The 20,031-nt window shown below is 37.5% G+C and overlaps 2 protein-coding genes across 2 annotated transcripts; both read right to left on the bottom strand.

Moving 5' to 3' along the window:
* Window positions 1-655: 655 nt before the first annotated feature.
* LOC111784323 (abscisic stress-ripening protein 2-like) lies at window positions 656-6,059 on the bottom strand. Its single transcript, XM_023665061.1, has 3 exons — window positions 5,697-6,059; window positions 5,584-5,628; window positions 656-917 (listed from the first exon to the last, which is right to left on the bottom strand). Exons 1-3 carry the CDS (start codon window positions 6,033-6,035, stop codon window positions 774-776), a joined length of 528 nt encoding a protein of 175 aa, XP_023520829.1. The 5' UTR covers window positions 6,036-6,059; the 3' UTR covers window positions 656-773.
* An 8,679-nt stretch (window positions 6,060-14,738) lies between these two features.
* On the bottom strand, window positions 14,739-15,440 carry LOC111784327 (abscisic stress-ripening protein 2-like). The gene is made up of 2 exons (XM_023665064.1): window positions 15,170-15,440; window positions 14,739-15,082 (listed from the first exon to the last, which is right to left on the bottom strand). The coding sequence occupies exons 1-2, from the start codon at window positions 15,338-15,340 to the stop codon at window positions 14,894-14,896; spliced, it is 360 nt and encodes a 119-aa protein (XP_023520832.1). The 5' UTR covers window positions 15,341-15,440; the 3' UTR covers window positions 14,739-14,893.
* Between the last annotated feature and the right edge of the window lie 4,591 nt (window positions 15,441-20,031).

Genomic DNA, 20,031 nt, shown 5'->3' with positions numbered 1-20,031 from the left:
AACGTAGGAAATACGAATTGTATACCGAGCCATCTAAGCCAACAAGTCGAGCCCAGCCGAGCACGAGCCGAGGGTACAGGATCGAGCTGACGACTGAGTCATGGCGAGTTTAGCTACCACTCGCACTACACGTGCGCAAAACGTAGCTGTCAAACTCGAGTTAGCGGGTGCGGGTCTCTGGGATAGTGCATGGGTTTTGGGTCGTGTCGGTGACTAGGTCAAATGGGGTAGCGTGTCTTGAGCCGTTGGCTATCCTTATGCTCTGCAGGCAAATGGGATTATGAGCCGTCGCATAATTTAACTTGATTTTGGATCACCCGAACCAGATCCAACCCGAAACTCAACCACGGATTTCGTCTTCTTGACCCATTTCTAGAATTTCAAACCCTTTCTCTCTCTTCATAGATCCATTCCTCCGACCACAATGCACACATCTCTGGCCGCCATTTTTTTTTTCCAACCATGCGTCTCAAATTTATTACGTAATGTTTTAACAAAATTTTCCAAATTAAAAAGGAAAACGCGGTTTGATCTTTCGAGAGAGAGAGAGAGAGAGANGAGAGAGAGAGAGAGAGAGAGAGAGAGAGAGAGAGAGAGGAAAAGAAAAGAAAAGAAAAGAAAAGACAAAGTACGAAACACAAATTTTATTACGTAATAAAGCATCTCAAATTTATTTTACAAACAACTTACCATATTCAGCTCTTCAAACCCAAACATCACAAACAAAGCCAAAACACACACACACAAACTCCACACAAATTCAAGCAAAAGTTTCAAAAAAGATGGTGGCGATGGTCCTTGCCATTATCAGCCTCTTTCTCTTCTCTCTTTGCTTCCTTCTTCTCATGATGCTTGTGGAGCACAAACCCACCAACTCCGACCGTCACCGCCGCTGCAACTTCCTCCTTGATCTTGTGCTCGTGTGTTGAAGCTAATAATAGAGTTTGAATGAGTTGAATTCACCTCCTCCTTCTCTTCGGCAGTAACTCATTCAACTCATTCAAACTCTATTATTAGCTTCAACACCCTCCCTTAAACTGAATTCTGCGGAAATCAGTTTAGGACTTCACTTCGTCATCTTGATATACATCTTGGATTCTGCACATTCCCATTTTTCTTCTAAGCTTCTCAAACAATGGTTGTTTCAAGGGCTTTGTGAATAGATCTTTCATCACTTCGGCTAAAATTGAGTGAAATAATGCCTTCTTTACACAACGCAAGAAATGAAATCGAACATGTGCTTACTCCTTCCATGCAACACAGGATTTTTAGACAACTTAATAGTTGACATATTATCACAATATATAACCGTCGTACCTGGTTGCTTATGATTAAGAATTTCAAGCATTTTTCTTAACCAAATTGCTTGGCACGAGCATGCTGCTGCTGCCCCAAATTCTGCTTCTGTAGTTGAGATACAATAGGTTGCTTCTTTGAAGACCAGCAAATAGCTCCTTCACTCATCATGAAAATACTTCCTTCAGTACTTTGACGATCATCTATATCACCTGCATAGTCGCTATCTGTATAGCCAACCATCTTCGGATCATCTCCTTTCTTGTAGAATACCCCCAAAGAAAAAGTTCCTCTCACATAACGAAGTATCCTTCTTGCTGCATTGAGATCTTTTTCCGTTGGATGCTCCATGTAAGGACTTATCATACTAACCGCATACATGATGTCTGGTCTTGTTGAAGTTAAGTACATCAAACTTCCCACAATTTGTTTGAAGTACCTATTATCAACCTCTCGCCCTTCAATATCCTTGTGCAACTTCAAACCCAATTCTGATGGAGTTCCAAATGTGCACTCATCCAATTTCAATCTTTCAAGTCATTCTTGAGCATATTTCTTCTGACAGATAAAGTGACCTGCGGGAGTTTGAGTAACTTCTACTCCAAGAAAATATCTCATCAAACCAAGATCTGTCATTTCTAATTCCTTCATCATGCTCTTTCAAAGATTTCTTCATTATTGCCAGTAAATATTAAATCATCAACATATAAGCAAATAATGAGAATGTTACCTCCCTTTTCAGTTTTCACATACAACCTATGTATGTTCATATGGGCATTTAGTGAATCCCATCTTTTCAAAATGAGAATCAATGCGACTGTACCATGCTCTCTCCGCTTGCTTCAAACCGTACAAAGCTTTCTTCAACTTGTATACTTTTTCTTCCCTCTTTACCTTTTTGATTGAACAAAACCTTCTGTCCACATATACCTCTTCTTGAAGCTCTCCATGTAAGCCGATTTCACATCAAGTTGATAAATAGGCCATGATTTCTGTGCTGCAATAGACAAAATTATAAGCCTGATAGTATCTTGACGTGCCACTGGTGCAAATACCTCCTTATAATCAACTCCATACTTCTGCTTGTATCCTTTTGCAACGAGTCGCGCCTTGTACTTATCCACCTCACCGTTTTCATTCAACTTGGTTTTGAAAACCCATTTGACTCCGATTGTTTTATGCCCTTGCGGAAGATCAGTGAGCTCCCAAGTCTTCTTCTTCTCTATGGATTTGATTTAACTGTCCATGGCTTCCTTCCATTTCTTCTCCTTTACCGCTTCTTCATAGACAATTGTTTGTATCACTATCCATAAAGAATGCAAAATAAGCACTATCACTTGAGTCATAGTCCATCTTATAATCAACCATCCAATTTTCTCTCTTTCTTGTTCTTGGATTTCTTTGATTATGATCATGATCTTCTTCTACTGGTTCTTCTTGTTGAGCTTGTGATGAGCTCTCTCTCTCTCTCCATGCTCATAGTGAGGCTGAATAGGGGCTGAAGCTTGTTCTCCTTCAAGATCTACAGGAATCTGCTGATTCACAGTGATCTTTTCTTCCCATGTCCAACCAAGTCTGATTTTCGTCAAAGATTACATCACGACTTACCACCACCTTCTTTGTCAAAGGATCATAGAGCTTGTACGCCTTAGAAGTCTCGCTTACTCCAAGGAACACACACTTCAAACTCTTGTCCTCAAGTTTCTTCCTTTTCTCATCAGGAACGTGTGCATATGCTATGCACCCAAAGATTCTAAAGTGGTCTACTGCAGGTTTCCTTCCGCTCCATGCTTCTTGTGGAGTCATATATATATATCTCTAAGAGAAAAAGTAGGGCTCCGGTTGAGAATGTGAACGGACCACACGACAGCTTCTGGCCAGAATTCCTTCGGGACTTCTCCTTTCTTTATTTAGTCAACTTCGAACCATGTTGAGAATGGTCCTGTTTTTCCTTTCAGCCACACCATTTTGTTGTGGTGTATATGCTGTTGTTAACTGCCTCCGTATGCCCTTCTCTTCACAAAATTGAATAAACTTGTTCTAGCAGAACTCTCCACCTCTGTCAGTTCTTAAAGCCTTGACTCTTCTTCCAGTTTCCGTCTTCATAGTAGCACAAAATTTCTTGAAGCAATCAAATCAGATTTGGCGTGCAAGAAATCAGTCCATGTTTTTCGACTAAATGAGGGTCATGAAATATTTCTTGTTACCATTTGATGCTGGAGAGATGGGACCACATATGTCTGAATGAATCAACTCCAAAATCGCTTTTTCTCTTCTTTCTGGCGGATGGAAAAGAATTTCTTTCATGCTTTGCTACTACACAGCTCTCGCTAATTTCTGTTGGAGGAGTAATGTAATAAATATCAGGCAACCCAGTTACCATCTTCTTTGAAGACAACGTCTTTCATCCTTTTCAGTGTAGATGACCATACCTAAAATGCCAAAGCCAGTTGGTATCTTCTTTCTTCACCATCAAACTTTTGGCAACGATATTTAACGTCAACGGATATAGACGGTTGGTGGTCATCTTCATCTTAGCAATCGATCCTCTTTTGGAGTCATAAATCTCACATTCATCATTTTGGAATGTGATCACATACCCCTTTTCTTGTAACTGACCGATACTAAGTAAGTTGGCCTTCAGATCAGGAATGTAGAATACATTTGAAATAGACTCTACAAAGCCATTTCTAGTCTTGATAGGTTCCTTTCCCCATCACTTGGATAGTTGTTGAATTGTTGCCAAGAGAAACCGTAGTATGAAAATTAGCATCCAGAGTTTAGAAGAATTCCTTACAACCTGTCATATGGTTGCTGCATCCAGAGTCTACGACCCATACACCTTGATCTGCAACCTTCATAGCATGGAATGACATTAACAATCTTTCTTCTTCTCTTCTCTCCACAAAATTGGATTGATCTCTTTTCTCCTTTTGGAGCCAGCCTGGTATAGCATTCATTTTTGTAATGTCCAAGGCGTCCACATCTGTAGCATTCCACCTTAGACTTGTCAAAGTCTCTCTTGCCTTTGTTGTCATAATCGTCTCTGACTAGATCTGCTGACCTGCCAACATCTCCACTTCTTTCTCGACTGCCTCTCCCACGACCTCTGCCTCCTCTTCTTTGCCCTCTACCTCTAGAGCTTGAAGTTTCACCTGGTGTGGATATCGGCTGTCATCTCCTCTATTGCACTTGTACGATTGAGCCTATGCTCATGTACTAACAGGGAGCTTTGGAGTTCATCTATTTGCATCTCTTCGACATTGTTTGCTTCTTCGATAGAACATACAATGTAATCTCACTTTGGAGTTAGATAGAGCTAAATCTTTTCTACGACCGCAACATCCGTGATTGAATCACCATGCATCCTCATTTGACTTGCAAGACTCATAACCTTGTCAATATAATCATTCACCGTTTCTCCCTTTTGCATTTGGAGAATTTCAAAGTCTCTTCTAACCGCTTGAAGTTGAGCACGCTTTACTCTCGTTGAGCCTTGATACTTCCTCCTCATAGAATCCCAAATTTCCTTGGATGTCTTCTTCTTCAGCATTGTTTCCAAGATAGTCCTATCACATGGACTGAAATAAATAGTTCTTGACCTTCAGGTCCTTCAACTTCGATGCTGCCAACCGTTGCTGTTGACCAGCTGAGAGTACCTCGCCTTCATTTGGCTCTGAATAACCCGTCTCCACCATATCAAAAAACTCCTTTGATCTGATCATAGTGACCATCGAACGGCGGGCTGAACGTAGCTCTCAACTTGTCTTTCTGCTCCCTTTTTTGCTGCTGCAAGATTGCTCTGATACCAGTTGTTGGTGACAACAGAAAACTGAAGTGAGATTGAGAGGAGGAGTGATTTGAATGATGGGGAGGGAGGTCCTTTTATAGGGGGATTCCCGGAGTTGGTTGAGATTTGTGTGGACGAAATTGAATTCACCTCCTCCTTCTCTTCGGCAGTAACTCATTCAACTCATTCAAACTCTATTATTAGCTTCAACACACGAGCACAAGATCAAGGAGTGTCCCACGAGCACAAACTCTATTATTAGTTTATTGGGATTGGGAGTGTCCCACATTGGTTAATTTAGTGGAAGATCTTGTTGAGGATTATTGGGATCGGGAGTGTCCCACATTGGTTAATTTAGTGGAAGATAATGGGTTTATAAGTGAGGAATACTATCTCCATTGGTATGAGGCCTTTTGGGGAAACCCAAAGCAAAGCCATGAGAGCTTAGGCTCAAAGTGGACAATATCATACCATTGTGGAGAGTCGTGATTCCTAACATCGTGGCTATGCTCGCTGTCTTTCTTCGCCTCGTGCTTCTCATGCTGCAACAACGAGAACAACAGAGGTTAACTGTACTTTTATTTGATTAGAAAAGAATTTGGTTAACTACCAGAGCATAGGCACTAGCGGCGGTGGCACGGAGCTCGCCGAGGTGTTCAAAGTGCTTGTGGTGCTTCTTTTCTTTCTCGTAGTCGACGTTGCCGCCAGAGTACTCTTCTCCTTCTTTGTGGTGGTGAAGGTGAAGGTGGTGGTGATGGCCTTGCTCTTCTTCTGCCATGGCTTTGAGAGATTTGGTATGGAAAATTGTTGCTTTGTGGGGGTGGTGTGATGTTTGGGTGTGGGAGAAGTTGGATTTTATACTACTTTGCAGGGGTAATTGTGGAAATGAATTAAGTGTTCCAAAAGTCGGAAGCTTAAGACTTAAGAGACTACTAGAAAATAATTTCATAATTATTGTCCAAATTTAATTGTTAGGTTGGTGGAGCCCATCTCTAGGAGTTAGAATATTATGTTTCTACGAGATATCCAGTACCTCTTTGTAAAGACAACTGAGCTCAACTGTATGGGAAAGAAATTGTGAGATTGCATGTTCCAGTGTCGATAGTGTCAGTTCGGGATCCATGCTTTAAGTCGACGTTTTGGCATAGACTTTAGAAAGCGTTGAGTTCCGACCTCAACTTCATCAAAACCTTCCACCCACAAATTGATGGCCAAACGGAGCGATTGAACCAAATTCTAGGAGTCGTGCTACGAGCATGCATTATGGAATTCACAGGATGTTGGGACACCAAACTACATCTGATGGAATTCTCGTACAACAACAACTTCCAAGCAATTATTGAGATGACACCGTTCGAAGCGTTATATGAAAAACAGTGTAGATTCTCATTGTGCTGAGACGAAGTAGGTGAATGAGAACTGGTCTACATTACAAACGAGGCTAAGCGCAGACAAGAGTTATGCAGATGTAAGGGGTAGAAACCTATAATTCGAGGTAGGGGACATGCTGTTCCCAAAAGTAGTTCCTATGAAGATTGTCCTAAGGTTTTGACTTAAGGGCAAGCTAACCCCCCGTTTTATTAGACCCTTCAAAATCCTAGAACAAATAGGTCTGGTGGCGTATAAGTTAGCTTTACCACCCTCGCTCTCGTGTGTACACGACGTATTCCACGTATCCATGCTAAGAAAATATATCACGAACTCTATGCATGTGATAGATTATAAACCTCTTGATTTTAAAGAAGACTTAAGTTATGAAGAAAAGCAAGTTCAAATTATTGCTTGAGAGGTGAAAGCGTTACGTAATAGGAATATTGACTTCGATAGGGTGGCGGAACCACCAAACCGAGGAAGCTACGTGGGAGTGGGAGGATGAAATAAAAGAAAAACACCCTGCGCTAAGGCAAGAATTCGAGACTTTCGAGGATGAAAGTTCTTTTTAAAGGTATATAATGTAACATATAAAAATAAAAAATAAAATAATATCTGAAAATGCTGGCGGATTGCAAAAATCCCATCGTTCCAAGACCACACGACACGCCTCCCCTATGCCCACGCTCCTCCAAACACTTTCAAATCCTCTCGGGCACACTTCAGACACTCTGCAAGGAGGAAAGACAAAAAAAAAAAGAATGAGAGAGAGAGAGGGATAGATCAGAAAACGCTCTGGTGAGACAGAACCCATAGATTCGACAGCGAAACAACCTACCCAAGCCACGAAAGGAATCACCAAGAACGGTACACACGAAGAAGGTAAGCTTTCACGCCTTAACAATGTAATTTAGCGTCGGAAAAGAGAATTCAAGTTTCGAATTGGTTGGCCATCCATAAAATTACATGAGAGGTGAAGAGGAAGAAGAAGCGACGAAGAATCAAGGGAAAACAACGAGAAACGAATGTCAGAACGACATTACAGAAGCGAGAAATTTCATTGGAGAATCGTGTGAACCGAGTGGAGAAGACGAAGTCTATGGGCTTCATGTTGGGAATGGGATATTGAAAGAATAAGTATAGATCAAAGCTAAGTAAATTATGGAAATCTAGATAAATTCAAATCTACTAACAATCTCCTAAAATATTGGTAGTTTGAATAATTTGAATCATATCTCAACTACTTTACCTCGAATCTTCATTTTGAATACTTTGAATCATATCTCAACACTCTCTCTTGATTCAAAGTAGAGAGCTTTTCTTTTTTGACAAAGTCTTCGTAAGTATGTTTGCTTTAACTTGTATAATGTCTGTCTCAGCTTATATACCTTTGTTTCTTTGTCTTCCTTTATGAATCCCTCTGGTTGTGTTACATAGACCTTTTCTGGTAAATCTCCATAAAACTTTTCGTTTGGTAAGTCAACCATATCCTAAGTTCCATTTTTCTCAATGAACTGCATCTCTACTACCATGGCTTTCTTCCATTCTTCTTCTTCAGTTGCTTCTTCATAATTCATAGGGTTTGAAACAATAAGAGCAAATTGACTTCTTCAGTTGCTTCTTCATAATTCATAGGGTTTGAAACAATAAGAGCAAATTGACATGATGCATATATGTTAGCTAAAGATTTATATTTCCTTGGAGGTGTCACATCCGAAAGTTCTTCAAGAGAAGAATTGTTGTTTAGTGATGCTGAAGATGATGAATTTGACACATTTTGTGTTGCAGTGGAGGCACTAGTAGATGTGCACTGAAGTTGACCCTTGTCTCTTCATTTGGAGAAACTTCAATTGTAATCTTTTGCTGCTCCTGTTCTTTACTTCAATCCCAACTCACGTTTTCATTAAATATTACATCCCTTCTAACTAAAATCTTTTCACAGAGGGGTTGTATAATTTATATGTCTTTCATTGAGTACAATAGCCAATGAAAATGTATTTTTTCAGTTTTTTCATCAAGCTTTTGACGAGTTTGAGGATGTTTCAAAGCATAAGCAACACAACCAAAGACTCGTAAATGACTTACATATGGTTTCCTTCCATGCCATGCTTCACAAGGAGTTCGATTCATAACAGCCTTTATTGGTGAGAGATTTAATAGATAAATAGATGTTGCTACAGCTTCTGCCCAAAATTGGTTTTGAAGTCTCCTTGTTTGTAACATACTTTTTGTCATCTCCACAATAGTTCGATTTTTTCGTTCAGCGATTTCATTTTGTTCTGGAGTGTAGGGAGTTGTTAACTCCCTTTGGATGCCTTCTTCTTCACAAAACAGATTGAACTCTTTAGATATGAACTCGCCACCTCTGTATGTGCGAAGAACTTTAATGTGACAATCACTTTAGTTCTCCACCCTAGCTTTAAAAATCTGGAACTTCTGAAAAGTTTCTGACTTATGTTGTAGGAAGTAAACCCAGCTCATGCGACTATAGTCATCAATGAATAGTAAAAAGCATATACTCCCACCCAAGGACCTCGTTTGCATTGGCCCACATAAATCAGTATGAATTAGTTCTAGATAATGTGAAGCTCTTTTAGCTTTTCCAACCGGAAAGGACTTCCTAGTCTGCTTCCCATAAATGCATCCTTCACATAAATGCATCATTCACATAAATTAGTTGTATCAATTCTTGGTAATCCAAAAACCATACCTTTATCCCTGAGTATTTTCAGACCCTTCATATGAAGATGTCCATATCTGAGATGTCATAATGTCTCCTTCACTTGTAGTGTCTTTTTTTCATTCCTTTTTTATGATCTATTGATTCTTGTCTCATGAGCCTGAAGCGAGCCCATCAGTTCATCAATGGAGAGTATTGATAGATCCTTAGCTTCTTCTATGGCAGCCACCACATGGTTAAACTTTGGAGTTAAGCTTTTCAACACCTTTGCAACAATTGTTTATCTGAAATTTTCTCTCCATAGGTATGCATCTGACTGACTATTGTCATTGCTCTTGACAAAAAGTCAGCAATTGATTTGTCATTCGTCATGAGCAGAGTTTCAAAATCACGTCTTAGAGATTGCAATTTCACTGTTATGACCTTTGAATCTCCTAGAAATCCTTCTGTACAATTGACCATGCTTGCTTTGATGTGGTTGCTGTTGCAATTCGTGAAAAAATACTCTCATGAACTGCTTGCTGAATAATTAATAGAGCCTTGGCATCGTTTTTCTTGGTTTCTCTTAGTCTCTCCTTTTCTTCTACTGTGGGTTCTAATACATCAACAAACCCGTGCTCCACCAAGTCCCATAGCTCCTGCGACTCGAGCAAGGTCTTCATCTTAATGCTCCACCACTCATATTTCTCAACCATTAAAGATTGGTAACAGTGGTGCAGAGGAAGAAAAACAAGCTACTGCCATTTTTGTTTTGTGAAAAAAAAGTAATCACTCACCCTCGTGTTGACAGGAACTTGGCTCTGATACCAAATTTGTTAGGGAAAGGGATATTGAAATAGATAGAAATAGATCAAAGCTGTAGTGCTTTATTATTGTTTCTGACTCAATGCTTAAAGTTACACCATTCCAATATTTATAGGCACTATCCAGAAAGAGTAAATGATGGAAATATAGATAAATTCAAATCTACTGACAATCTCCTAAAATCTTGGTAATTTGAATACTTTAAATCATATCTCAACTACATTAAATTATATCTCCATTTTGAATACTTTGAATCATATCTGAGCACTTCAGGTCAGATCCGAATTAGGTATCCAAATGTGCCTATACCAAATTACGGAAGCCTAACCCATTTCAGCCCAAAACCAAGACCAACTTGCCACCCTGCAGCTGCAACCAGCGTACGCGCACGCCTCTATGCATGGCCCACGTTTCGACCCAGTACACTAATGCCTTGGGCTAAAACCTAAACTGGTCTGCAGCAGCCCATAATTCGTGAACCACAACCTGTGAACCGAGTGCCCGCACGCGACCCATGCCTTGACCTGAAAACAACCTGCACACGTGGCGGTTCCACAACTTAGTTTCTCGGATATTCGGCTCGGTATTCATATTTTAGCCTTATTTCCACCGTTTAGAACCTCCCAAACTTATTTCGACCCTAAATAAGGTAATTTAGATCATTATAATGCCGCACTTCACAAATTTAAATTGAGATTATATTAAAATTGTGAAGGACTAACAAAAGACGATGAATAACCTAATAGGAAACGAAAACCGACGATAGCTTGGAGCGCTTTTGAGGAGTGGGAACTAACGTAATTAAATTAGGGAGAATGCTAGCTAAGGCCAATTAAGTAAGTAACCCTACTATCGTTGGTTATAAATTGTGTGTTGTATGATGACACGTCCCCATGGTTTCGCACGTGTCTTAGGCCATATATGTAGATAGTTATGAAATATCACGTGAATGTTATGTGATGTGATTGTTATGCTCTGTTTGATGAACTAATATGCTTTATGATATGTTGCGTTATAATATGTTATGTTGCTGACATGCTCGAGATTGTTATTATGATTGTTATAATATATGATATGATATGTGCACGTTATGGAATGATATGTTTAAAAGCATGGAAAACGTTATGATATGGTTGACATGAGACATGAATTATATGCTATGATTGTCATGTGAAATGATAAACCAACATGAAATACAACCTCGACTTACATAGTATTGATGTGACGGTTGCTACTCCTAACGAGTGTTTGACATCAGCATCTCCTAGAGAATGCTCGCTCGACCAGAAAGGGGCCCAAAAGATGTGTGAACCGACTGGTGGGTCCATACTCGCATGTGTGTACCGTAAGTAGGGAAAGTAATTACACATCCAAGTTGCCCATTAAGATAGCCGTCGTAGGAACGTAGGCTATTATCATAGGTCTCGTGCATGTAACTATGCGTATTTGCATTTGACCTCGATAGGGAGGTCACTTACTGAGTATTTCTCAAAACACTCAAGCCACATGCTACTCTATATTTCAGGTAAAGGTAAGACGCTTTTGCACAGCTGACGGTGGCATCACACTTAAGAGACTATGACACATGTTTAGAATATGTTCGTATTTTAATTTTAGTAGACTAACGGTTAGTATAGGTTAAATTGCATTTCCATTTTAATATAGTATAGGTTACTATAAATTATTTCATTTGGTATTGTTTTTAGTTTTATTTCAATATGTATTAGTTTATTCCAAAGCATTAAATGAAGCATTCAACACAGAAATTAATTTTACTGTAAAGTTTAAAATGATTTATTTCCGCATTTAGTTCATGATATGTGTACATTGGCGGCCTTAGGTTAAGTAGAAAATTTAGAGTCGTTATACGTTTAATTGAGTCGGCCACGCCATCATCTTCAACCTCAGAATTTAAGGGAAGATGCTGAGACCGTGGATTAATGTAAATTGTCTTCCACATCCTCATATAATAGTTATTTCTCCTTTATTCCTTCTACAAACTTATAGAGGGTGTTTCAATAAAGGACTATAGACTTGTTTTGTGGGCTCTTGTGCACGGTAGACGAAGTTATACACTAGAGAAAACACGTTGGAAGTCATCTTCTTCGTTAGAGCGTAACCATGTCTTTCCTCTAATTGTTGAGGCATTTCTTGAGTTTATTAGCCCTCGGTCCCTTCAGTAAAAAAAAACCCTTCTTCCCTTGCCCTTAACCTAATGGAATAGGCCTCAAGTAATGAATTTATGTGTGGTTCTCCAATTTTAAAGGTCGAAGACTATAGATTTTCGGTCAACCTTCGGGTAGAATTACTCCTTATTGGGTAGAGCGTCCTAGACCACCTTAGCTCTCAACTCCTTTGGGAAAAGGTTTTCTCTTTAATCAAGAAGTTAAAAGAATAGGATTTAAGCATGGATTGATTTTGAATTTTCCTAATTTGTTAAAAAAACTTACCCATATCTTTCTCCAAATTCTTTACTCAAACATTTTCGTGATCTTCTACAACTTTACTCATTGGACTTCGAGAAATTGAATGATATGGGTCTTATTGGACGAATTTTTTTGGGAGCCTCAATTGAGCTAGCTTCCCTTACTCAAAAGTGGCCTCCAAAGCTTGAATTGGGAAAGACGTTCAGTCATTGTTAGCCCTCAAATTTTAAAGGAAACTTATGAGTAATCTTGATACGATGGTGTAGCCCTCAAATTCTAAAAGAAACTTGTGAGTAATCTTGATACGATGGTGTAAGAAGTGACTTGAGCTCAAATGGTGAAGTTTAGCTTGCTTGAAACCCAAAAATGAATGGTTTATAACTTGGAATTTAGGTGACGCTAGACTCTTTCTTGGTGCCAATTGAAAGCCATTAATTTCTTTTTATAGCCCAACCATCCACCTACTTTGAAAGCCTAGATTTGGCTTAAATTTGGAGTAGAGTTTTTGAAACTTTTTACTAGAAAAATAAATTTACTCTGTTCCGTCTCTTACCGTGTTCGACTATCAAATTCCATTATTAAATATTTAGGTGGGAGGGATTCATAGGTCATATCTAGAAATAAGACAACTTGAACCGTTTGATCTTACAAAATCTAATATTTACTCTGAGGTTGTTTTACAATTATTTAATTTTTAGGTTTTCGACTATCGAATTCTATCATTGAATGTTTAGGTGGGAGGGATTCATAGATCAGAAATCAGACATCTTGGACATTTGGATCTTACCATTTTTAGGTTTTCGACTATCGAATTCTATCATTGAATGTTTAGGTGGGAGGGATTCATAGATCAGAAATCAGACATCTTGGACATTTGGATCTTACCATTTTTAGGTTTTCGACTATCGAATTCTATCATTGAATGTTTAGGTGGGAGGGATTCATAGATCAGAAATCAGACATCTTGGACATTTGGATCTTACCATTTTTAGGTTTTCGACTATCGAATTCTATCATTGAATGTTTAGGTGGGAGGGATTCATAGATCAGAAATCAGACATCTTGGACATTTGGATCTTACCAAATCTAAGATTTACTCGAGTGTCATTTTGCAATTATTTAATTTTTAGTTTTTTTTTTTCTTTTTAATTAGTTACCTTATTTTGGTCATTCTCCGTCTTGGGCCATTGAGATACATTCTCTATAATTCAATAAAATACAAGAAGTTTCATAAAAATGAAGAAACTTACATTTTTGTCAACCTTTCTTCACATTTTCTTTCCAACTTCGTTGGAGCTTTACAAAATATTGCTTGGCATTAAAATTTTCATCTTCAACGCTACTAACTCGTCTTTATTATTACGAATATACACAATGAGTTTTCCATAAATAGTTGGTCTCGATAGCTCCAATATGCCTTCAGTTTTAAGTTCGGTCGGTTCAACAATTTAATCCAATTCAATTTAACTAGTTCAGTTCAACCATCATTATTTAGCTTAGTTTGAACGTTAATATGCTTTTTTTTTTCTCTCTCTTCGTAAGCTAAGTTATTTTGGAAAGACTAGTTTAAGTTTTTTTTAGGAATTGACTAAGTACTAACTACCTAACCGTGACTTTGGATTGAAATAGGTTGTTTACTGCTATGTGTATAGAGATAAATGATTTTCTTGTTCGATTCAACTAAAGGTAACAGAGTACTAGAAGCATGACGAGGAGGTTGCCCCATTGCTTGTTTTGAGAGGTTACATAGAATTCATTTGGTAGTTATTCATGAAGTTTATTTATTTCAAATTTTATTTTTGAGAGACTCAGAAATTTTTTTATTTTATTTTATTTCTAAATAGTCATGTTTTTATTAACTTTTACAATTTCTTTTTTCCATTTTTCGAATGCATGAAGACATGCATGTCGTGGCAATCTATCTAGATGAGATAGTTTTTATGGCCATTCCAACATATCGTTATCTCAATGACATTTTACCTTTACTTGAAATATTCTAGCAGCACATGACTTGAGTATTTTAAAAAAATACTCAATAATTAACTCCACTGTTGGAGTTAGGTAATGTCAGGTAATGCAATCACACACATACATGATTACACTTATCATTTTTAAATAACATAGTATGACCTGGTGAATGTAGCTGGTGAATTCGGGTTAGCACGTGTGAGTCTCTGGGTTAGTACGTGGGTTTTAGGTCGCATCGAGTGGGCCAGACGGGTAACGTGTCTTGGGTCGTGGGTTGTCCTTTTCCTGCGCACACAAATGGGCTTCTAGGGCATCACCGAATTTCAATTGATTTATGGGTCACCCAAACAGGATCCAACCATACGCCGTTTGATCAATCAAGAAAAATAAATAAATAAATAGAGAAGCACATGAAAGATAAACTTTATTACGTAATAAAGCATCTCAAATTTATTTTACAAACAACTTACCATATTTAGCTCTTCAAACCCAAACATCACACACAAAGCCAAAACACACATACACACAAACAACTCCACACAGATTCAAGCCAAAGTTTCAAAAAAGATGGTGGTGATGGTCCTTGCCATGATGATCCTCTTTCTCTTCTCTCTTTGCTTCCTTCTTCTCATGATGCTCGTGGAGAACAAACCCACCAGCTCCGACTGCCACCGCAGCTGCGACTTCCTCCTTGATCTTGTGCCCGTGGCTATGCTCGCTGTCTTTCTTCGCCTCGTGCTTCTCATGCTGCAACAACGAGAACATAGGTTAATTTTACTTTTTATTTGATTAGGAATTCAGAGGAGAAAACAAAAAGAGGATTCGATTAAGTACCAGAGCATAGGCACCAGCGGCAATGGCATCGAGCTCGCCGAGGTGTTCAAGGTGCTTGTGGTGCTTCTTTTCTTTCTCGTAGTCAACGTCGCCGCCGGAGTACTCTTCTCCTTCTTTGTGGTGGTGAAGGTGAAGGTGGTGGTGGTGATGGCCTTGCTTTTCTTCCGCCATGGCTTTGAGGGCTTTGGTATGGAAAATTGTTGCTTTGTTGGGGATGGTGTGATGTTTGGGTGTGGGAGAAGTTCGATTTTATACTACTTTGTAGGGGTAGTTGTGGATGTTGGATTGGTATGGCAACCCTAGAGGGGGGTGAATAGGGTTTTAACGATAAAAGTGTTTAAACGTGATTAATTTGTCTAATGATGAAACTTTTTACAAATAAGTAGAAGATGATAATTACTCTAACAAAGTAATTCAAGTCAAAACAATAATCAAGTAGAACATGCAATAACTCACAATAATAATTTTGAAATTAAATAGGAAAGAGTTAGAGAAAATGACACCGTAGTTTTATAGTGGTTCGGTCAAACTCGACATGCTCCACTCCCCAAGCACCTCTTGGGAATTTGAATAAAGAACTTTCTCGACTCTTTCCATGGATCAGAGCCAAACCGCTACACCGCTCTTTTTACGAGTTCAAGAGCAAACTCAATCCTTTCCACGGTGCAGAATCAAACCGATACAAATATTTGAGTTTGATAGTAACACACCACAACTCTCTCAAAGAGTAGATTTACAATTTGGAACACTCACAACTATTTCCTCACAATACAATAATAATCCCTCTCAAGAATAAGATGAAGAGAAATAAATTTGTAAGTTTGGAGAGAGCAACAAACAATGGAGACTTTAAACAAATGAGGATGGGAGAATGTATGTAAGTTGTGTGTTTTAAAATGTGGGGGAAGATGAGTTTATATGGAGGAGAAAAGTGGCAAAATGTAGGATTGAATATTGACCATTGGATTGTGTTAGGAATAACGGAAGGTGGAGATTAAAAGTAAATAAATAAGAAAATTTTCCAAATTCATTTATTTCAAATTTTTAATATAATAATAATAAAAAGTTATGTAGGTAACGGTCAAATGAAAATTCAAAATTTATTATAAATATAATAATATAATAATAATAAAAATGATGTGAGTAACTACCAAAATTTTAAAATATAATAATATAATAATATAATATAGTAATAATAAAAATCGATGTGAGTAACGGTTAGATTCAAATTTATATTTTGTAAAAATAATTTTATTTAAAAATATAATAATAAGAAAAACTCCACCATTTGTTACTCTCCCAAAATTATAAATGTCATACTTTGATATATTTTGATTTGTCCATCATTTTGATTTTGCTGCCACATCATCACATCGGGTATGTTGTCTCGACTGTAATTTCTTCGTTTTAGCTCTGATTTGAGTAATTGAAAAATCGTTGAAATCGTTATTCCCGACCTTATACCGTGGACAGTTCAAAATACTGAAAAATAGTTAATAATTAAAAATAGGTTTGTTATCATCAAAACATCAATTAATTGATTGAAATTAATTAAAGTGAGATCAACGGCCAAAATGCCAACACCACGAGCGACCACTCCTTTCTCTTCTCACACCCTTTTTCTCTCTGTTGTCTTTATTTTATTTTATTTTTATTTTTATTTTTTCTATTTCTCGAGGGTCTTACGACGTGCAAAGAAAATGGAAGATAAGATTAAATATCAAAAGGCAAGAAAAATTAAAAGATAAAGCATAATACATGCAAACAAAAAGAAAATTAAAAATAAGATTAAATATCAAAAGGCAAGAAAGTACACAATACTGTCATTTAAAACAATAAGATGATGCGAGACGTATGATGTTATATGATGATGTTATGATATATATGATGTCGATATGATGATGAAGATGCATAATAATAAGATGATGCGAGACGTATGATAATGAAATGACTTCATATGACGATATTCTATATTAAAATGTTGTGCATGTATTAAATGTCACGTGCATTATGAAGACAAGTTTTTAAAGACACAACCCTAGTTAAACGAATGATGATGAATGTATGAAGGCCAATGCGTGCATGTTACTTAAAATAATGTGTGAACGGTGTATAGGGTTGTGTCTTAAAGATGATTTAAAGATGAAAACTATACGAACCTCATGCATTTTGTGTGTTCATATGCATTGGGATACTTCCCCATTTATGATGATGAGGGCGGACATGCACAATATGATGTTGAGGGTGTTCATGGGGAGCATGGCACTATCGGGTTCCGTTGACCTCCAGACGTCGCTACAACTTAACTTGACCAAAGAGGGTCTAGGGGGTGTGTGAGCCCCCTAGGGATTCACACTCGCACGTGTGGGTCGTGTGTAGGGAAGTACTACACATCCAATTTGTCCGAGATTGGAGGCCACTCCTATGATGGTTTTAAATGATAGGTCCTTGGATCATGATTTGCATGTGTTTACATTCCCTGATCCCAATAGTGGGGTCATTTACTGAGTATTTCATAAAATACTCAAGCCATGTGCTACTTCTTTTCAGGTAAAGGCTAGGCGTTCTTGTACGGCTGACGACGATATCACAACTTAAGACCATGGCACATGCATAGGGTAGTTGCATTTATTTTCTTAGACGTTTTTAATTTAAAGGTTTACTTATTTTCTTTAGTCTTTTGTCGTGCCGTTTTAAATGTGTTTTCAAAACACGTATGTCCATAGTTGTGTTTTAAGATGAAAGTTATGTTTTATGATGAAATTTTTAATGTTTAATTCTGCATACGAGTTTAGATGATGATGACAATAGCGACTCTAGGTAAGTGAAAATTTAGGTCGATTATACTTATATTCTCCATTTTTTTTTTTTTTGGCTCTCCCTTGTATTTTTGTCTCTCTCACAACTTTTTTCTCTCTAATATTTTATCTCTTACATCTTTTCTCTCTAATATTTTATCTCTTACATCTTTTCTCTCTCTGGAATGTAATACTTTTTGAGTAGTTTGGTGATTCAACATCAATTTTGAAAAAACAAAAAACATCAAACGTTCAAACATTAAGCCCGATCAAGCTCAACTCAACCTAATCTATTAATTTATTGAATTGAATATAGATCACCATTTTTTTTTTCATAAAAAAGAGTTTAACCTTTAGATCTTTCGCTAGAAGATTCGATGAGTAAAACATAGAATCGTGATGCACCTCGTGGTGGGAGGTCAAGGTCATATAGGACATGGGTTGAGGTATATTTCAAAATTTTAAGGGATCCAGGTAACTTTAGAGCTTGGGCGTGTGGTGAACTCATTTAACTTAGTTCATGGCTTTAGAGTAGCATCTTGACACTTAAATTCGTGTACTAACACTACGGCCTCGTATAAAGTCTTGTAACGCTCGGTATTCATTTAGTGTAACTTAAAGTTCATGGCTCTAAAGTAAGCATAAATTATATTTATGCCAACATATCATTCTCATAAGCTTAACAAAGCAAAATCTATACCCTGAAAATTATATTAAATCTCTAAATCCATTGGAATTCATTAGGTACTTCGTCTCAAGGTTTAAAAAAAAAAAAAAAACATGTTTCCAAAACATTGCATATTCGTCGAGAAACATGAAATAAGGTCTTTTATAAAATTTTATGTTATTGAGAGGTCATATGGGTCATAAACCAACAACATGTTACTACAAGGGTAAGTTTGGTCATTTTACATATATCAAAGTGTAATGATTCTAGTTTTCTACTAACTTAAAGTTGCTACCTATGCATGACATAACTCTTATGCATAAATATTCATTAAAACATCTTCATAAAACAAAATCATGGACTTACATGTTTGAGAAAATATCTTAAAACATGACATGGAAAATATTAAAAATAAATATAAGTAAATGAAAAAAAAAATAAAATAGTAATGCTTAATACTAACATATGATCTGCGAAATTACATCTAACTACCCTATGCATGTGTCATGGTCTTTAATCGTGATGCTGCCGTCAATTGTATAGGGGTGCCTGGCCTTTGCTTGAAACATAAAAGTAGCACATGACTTGAGTGTTTTAAGAAATACTCAGTAAGTGACCCCACTACTGGGGTCAGTGAATGCAAACACATTCAATCATGATTAGAGACCTATCATTTAAACCATCATAGAGGTGTCCTATCGCCTACAAAAATTGGATATGTAGTCCTTGTTAAGGATATTTAGTTTTGAATTATGGTTTATCATATGTATCATATTTGACTGTTTATTATACGCAAATATCTAGATATTTTTCTTCCATTATGACTTACCATAGGTATTATATTTGTCCTTTTATTATAACAAAATATCTTATATCCATTTATTATTCGTTCCATATTATTGGTAATTTACCATAGTTCTCTATTATGTACATGATTATAAATAGAGAACTTTCACCACCATTTAGGTGGGTGGTTTTAGCAAATATTCTCAGGGTATCAAAGCTCCTTCGGTTTAACAACCCTGATTCTTTCTTCTCTATGGCTTTCGAATCATGTTATCATCTTCTTCCTTTCAACACTCTAATCCATATGATCACCATCAAACTTTCTTCCTCCAATTACCTTCTTTGGAAAAGCCAACTTCTCCCTCTCCTTGAGAGTCCAGATATGCTGGGTTATGTTGATGGAACTAGGGTTCCACCACTTCACTTTGAACCAGAAACCTCATCAACACTCAATACCAAATATTTGGTGTGGAAAGTAGCTGATCAATGGCTTCTTTGTCTCCTACTATCCTCTCTCACCAAGGAAGCCATTGCTGTCGTCGTTGGTCTCTCCATTGCATGTGACGTTTGGCTCGCGTTGGAAGATACGTTCAACCATCATTCGAAAGCTC

This window comes from Cucurbita pepo, unplaced genomic scaffold (genome assembly GCF_002806865.2).
Source record: "Cucurbita pepo subsp. pepo cultivar mu-cu-16 unplaced genomic scaffold, ASM280686v2 Cp4.1_scaffold000188, whole genome shotgun sequence".
In the NCBI taxonomy this organism is placed as follows: Eukaryota; Viridiplantae; Streptophyta; class Magnoliopsida; order Cucurbitales; family Cucurbitaceae; genus Cucurbita; species Cucurbita pepo.
The sequence above is the reverse complement of the archived record's forward strand: the minus strand, read 5'-3'. Positions and strand labels throughout refer to the sequence as shown.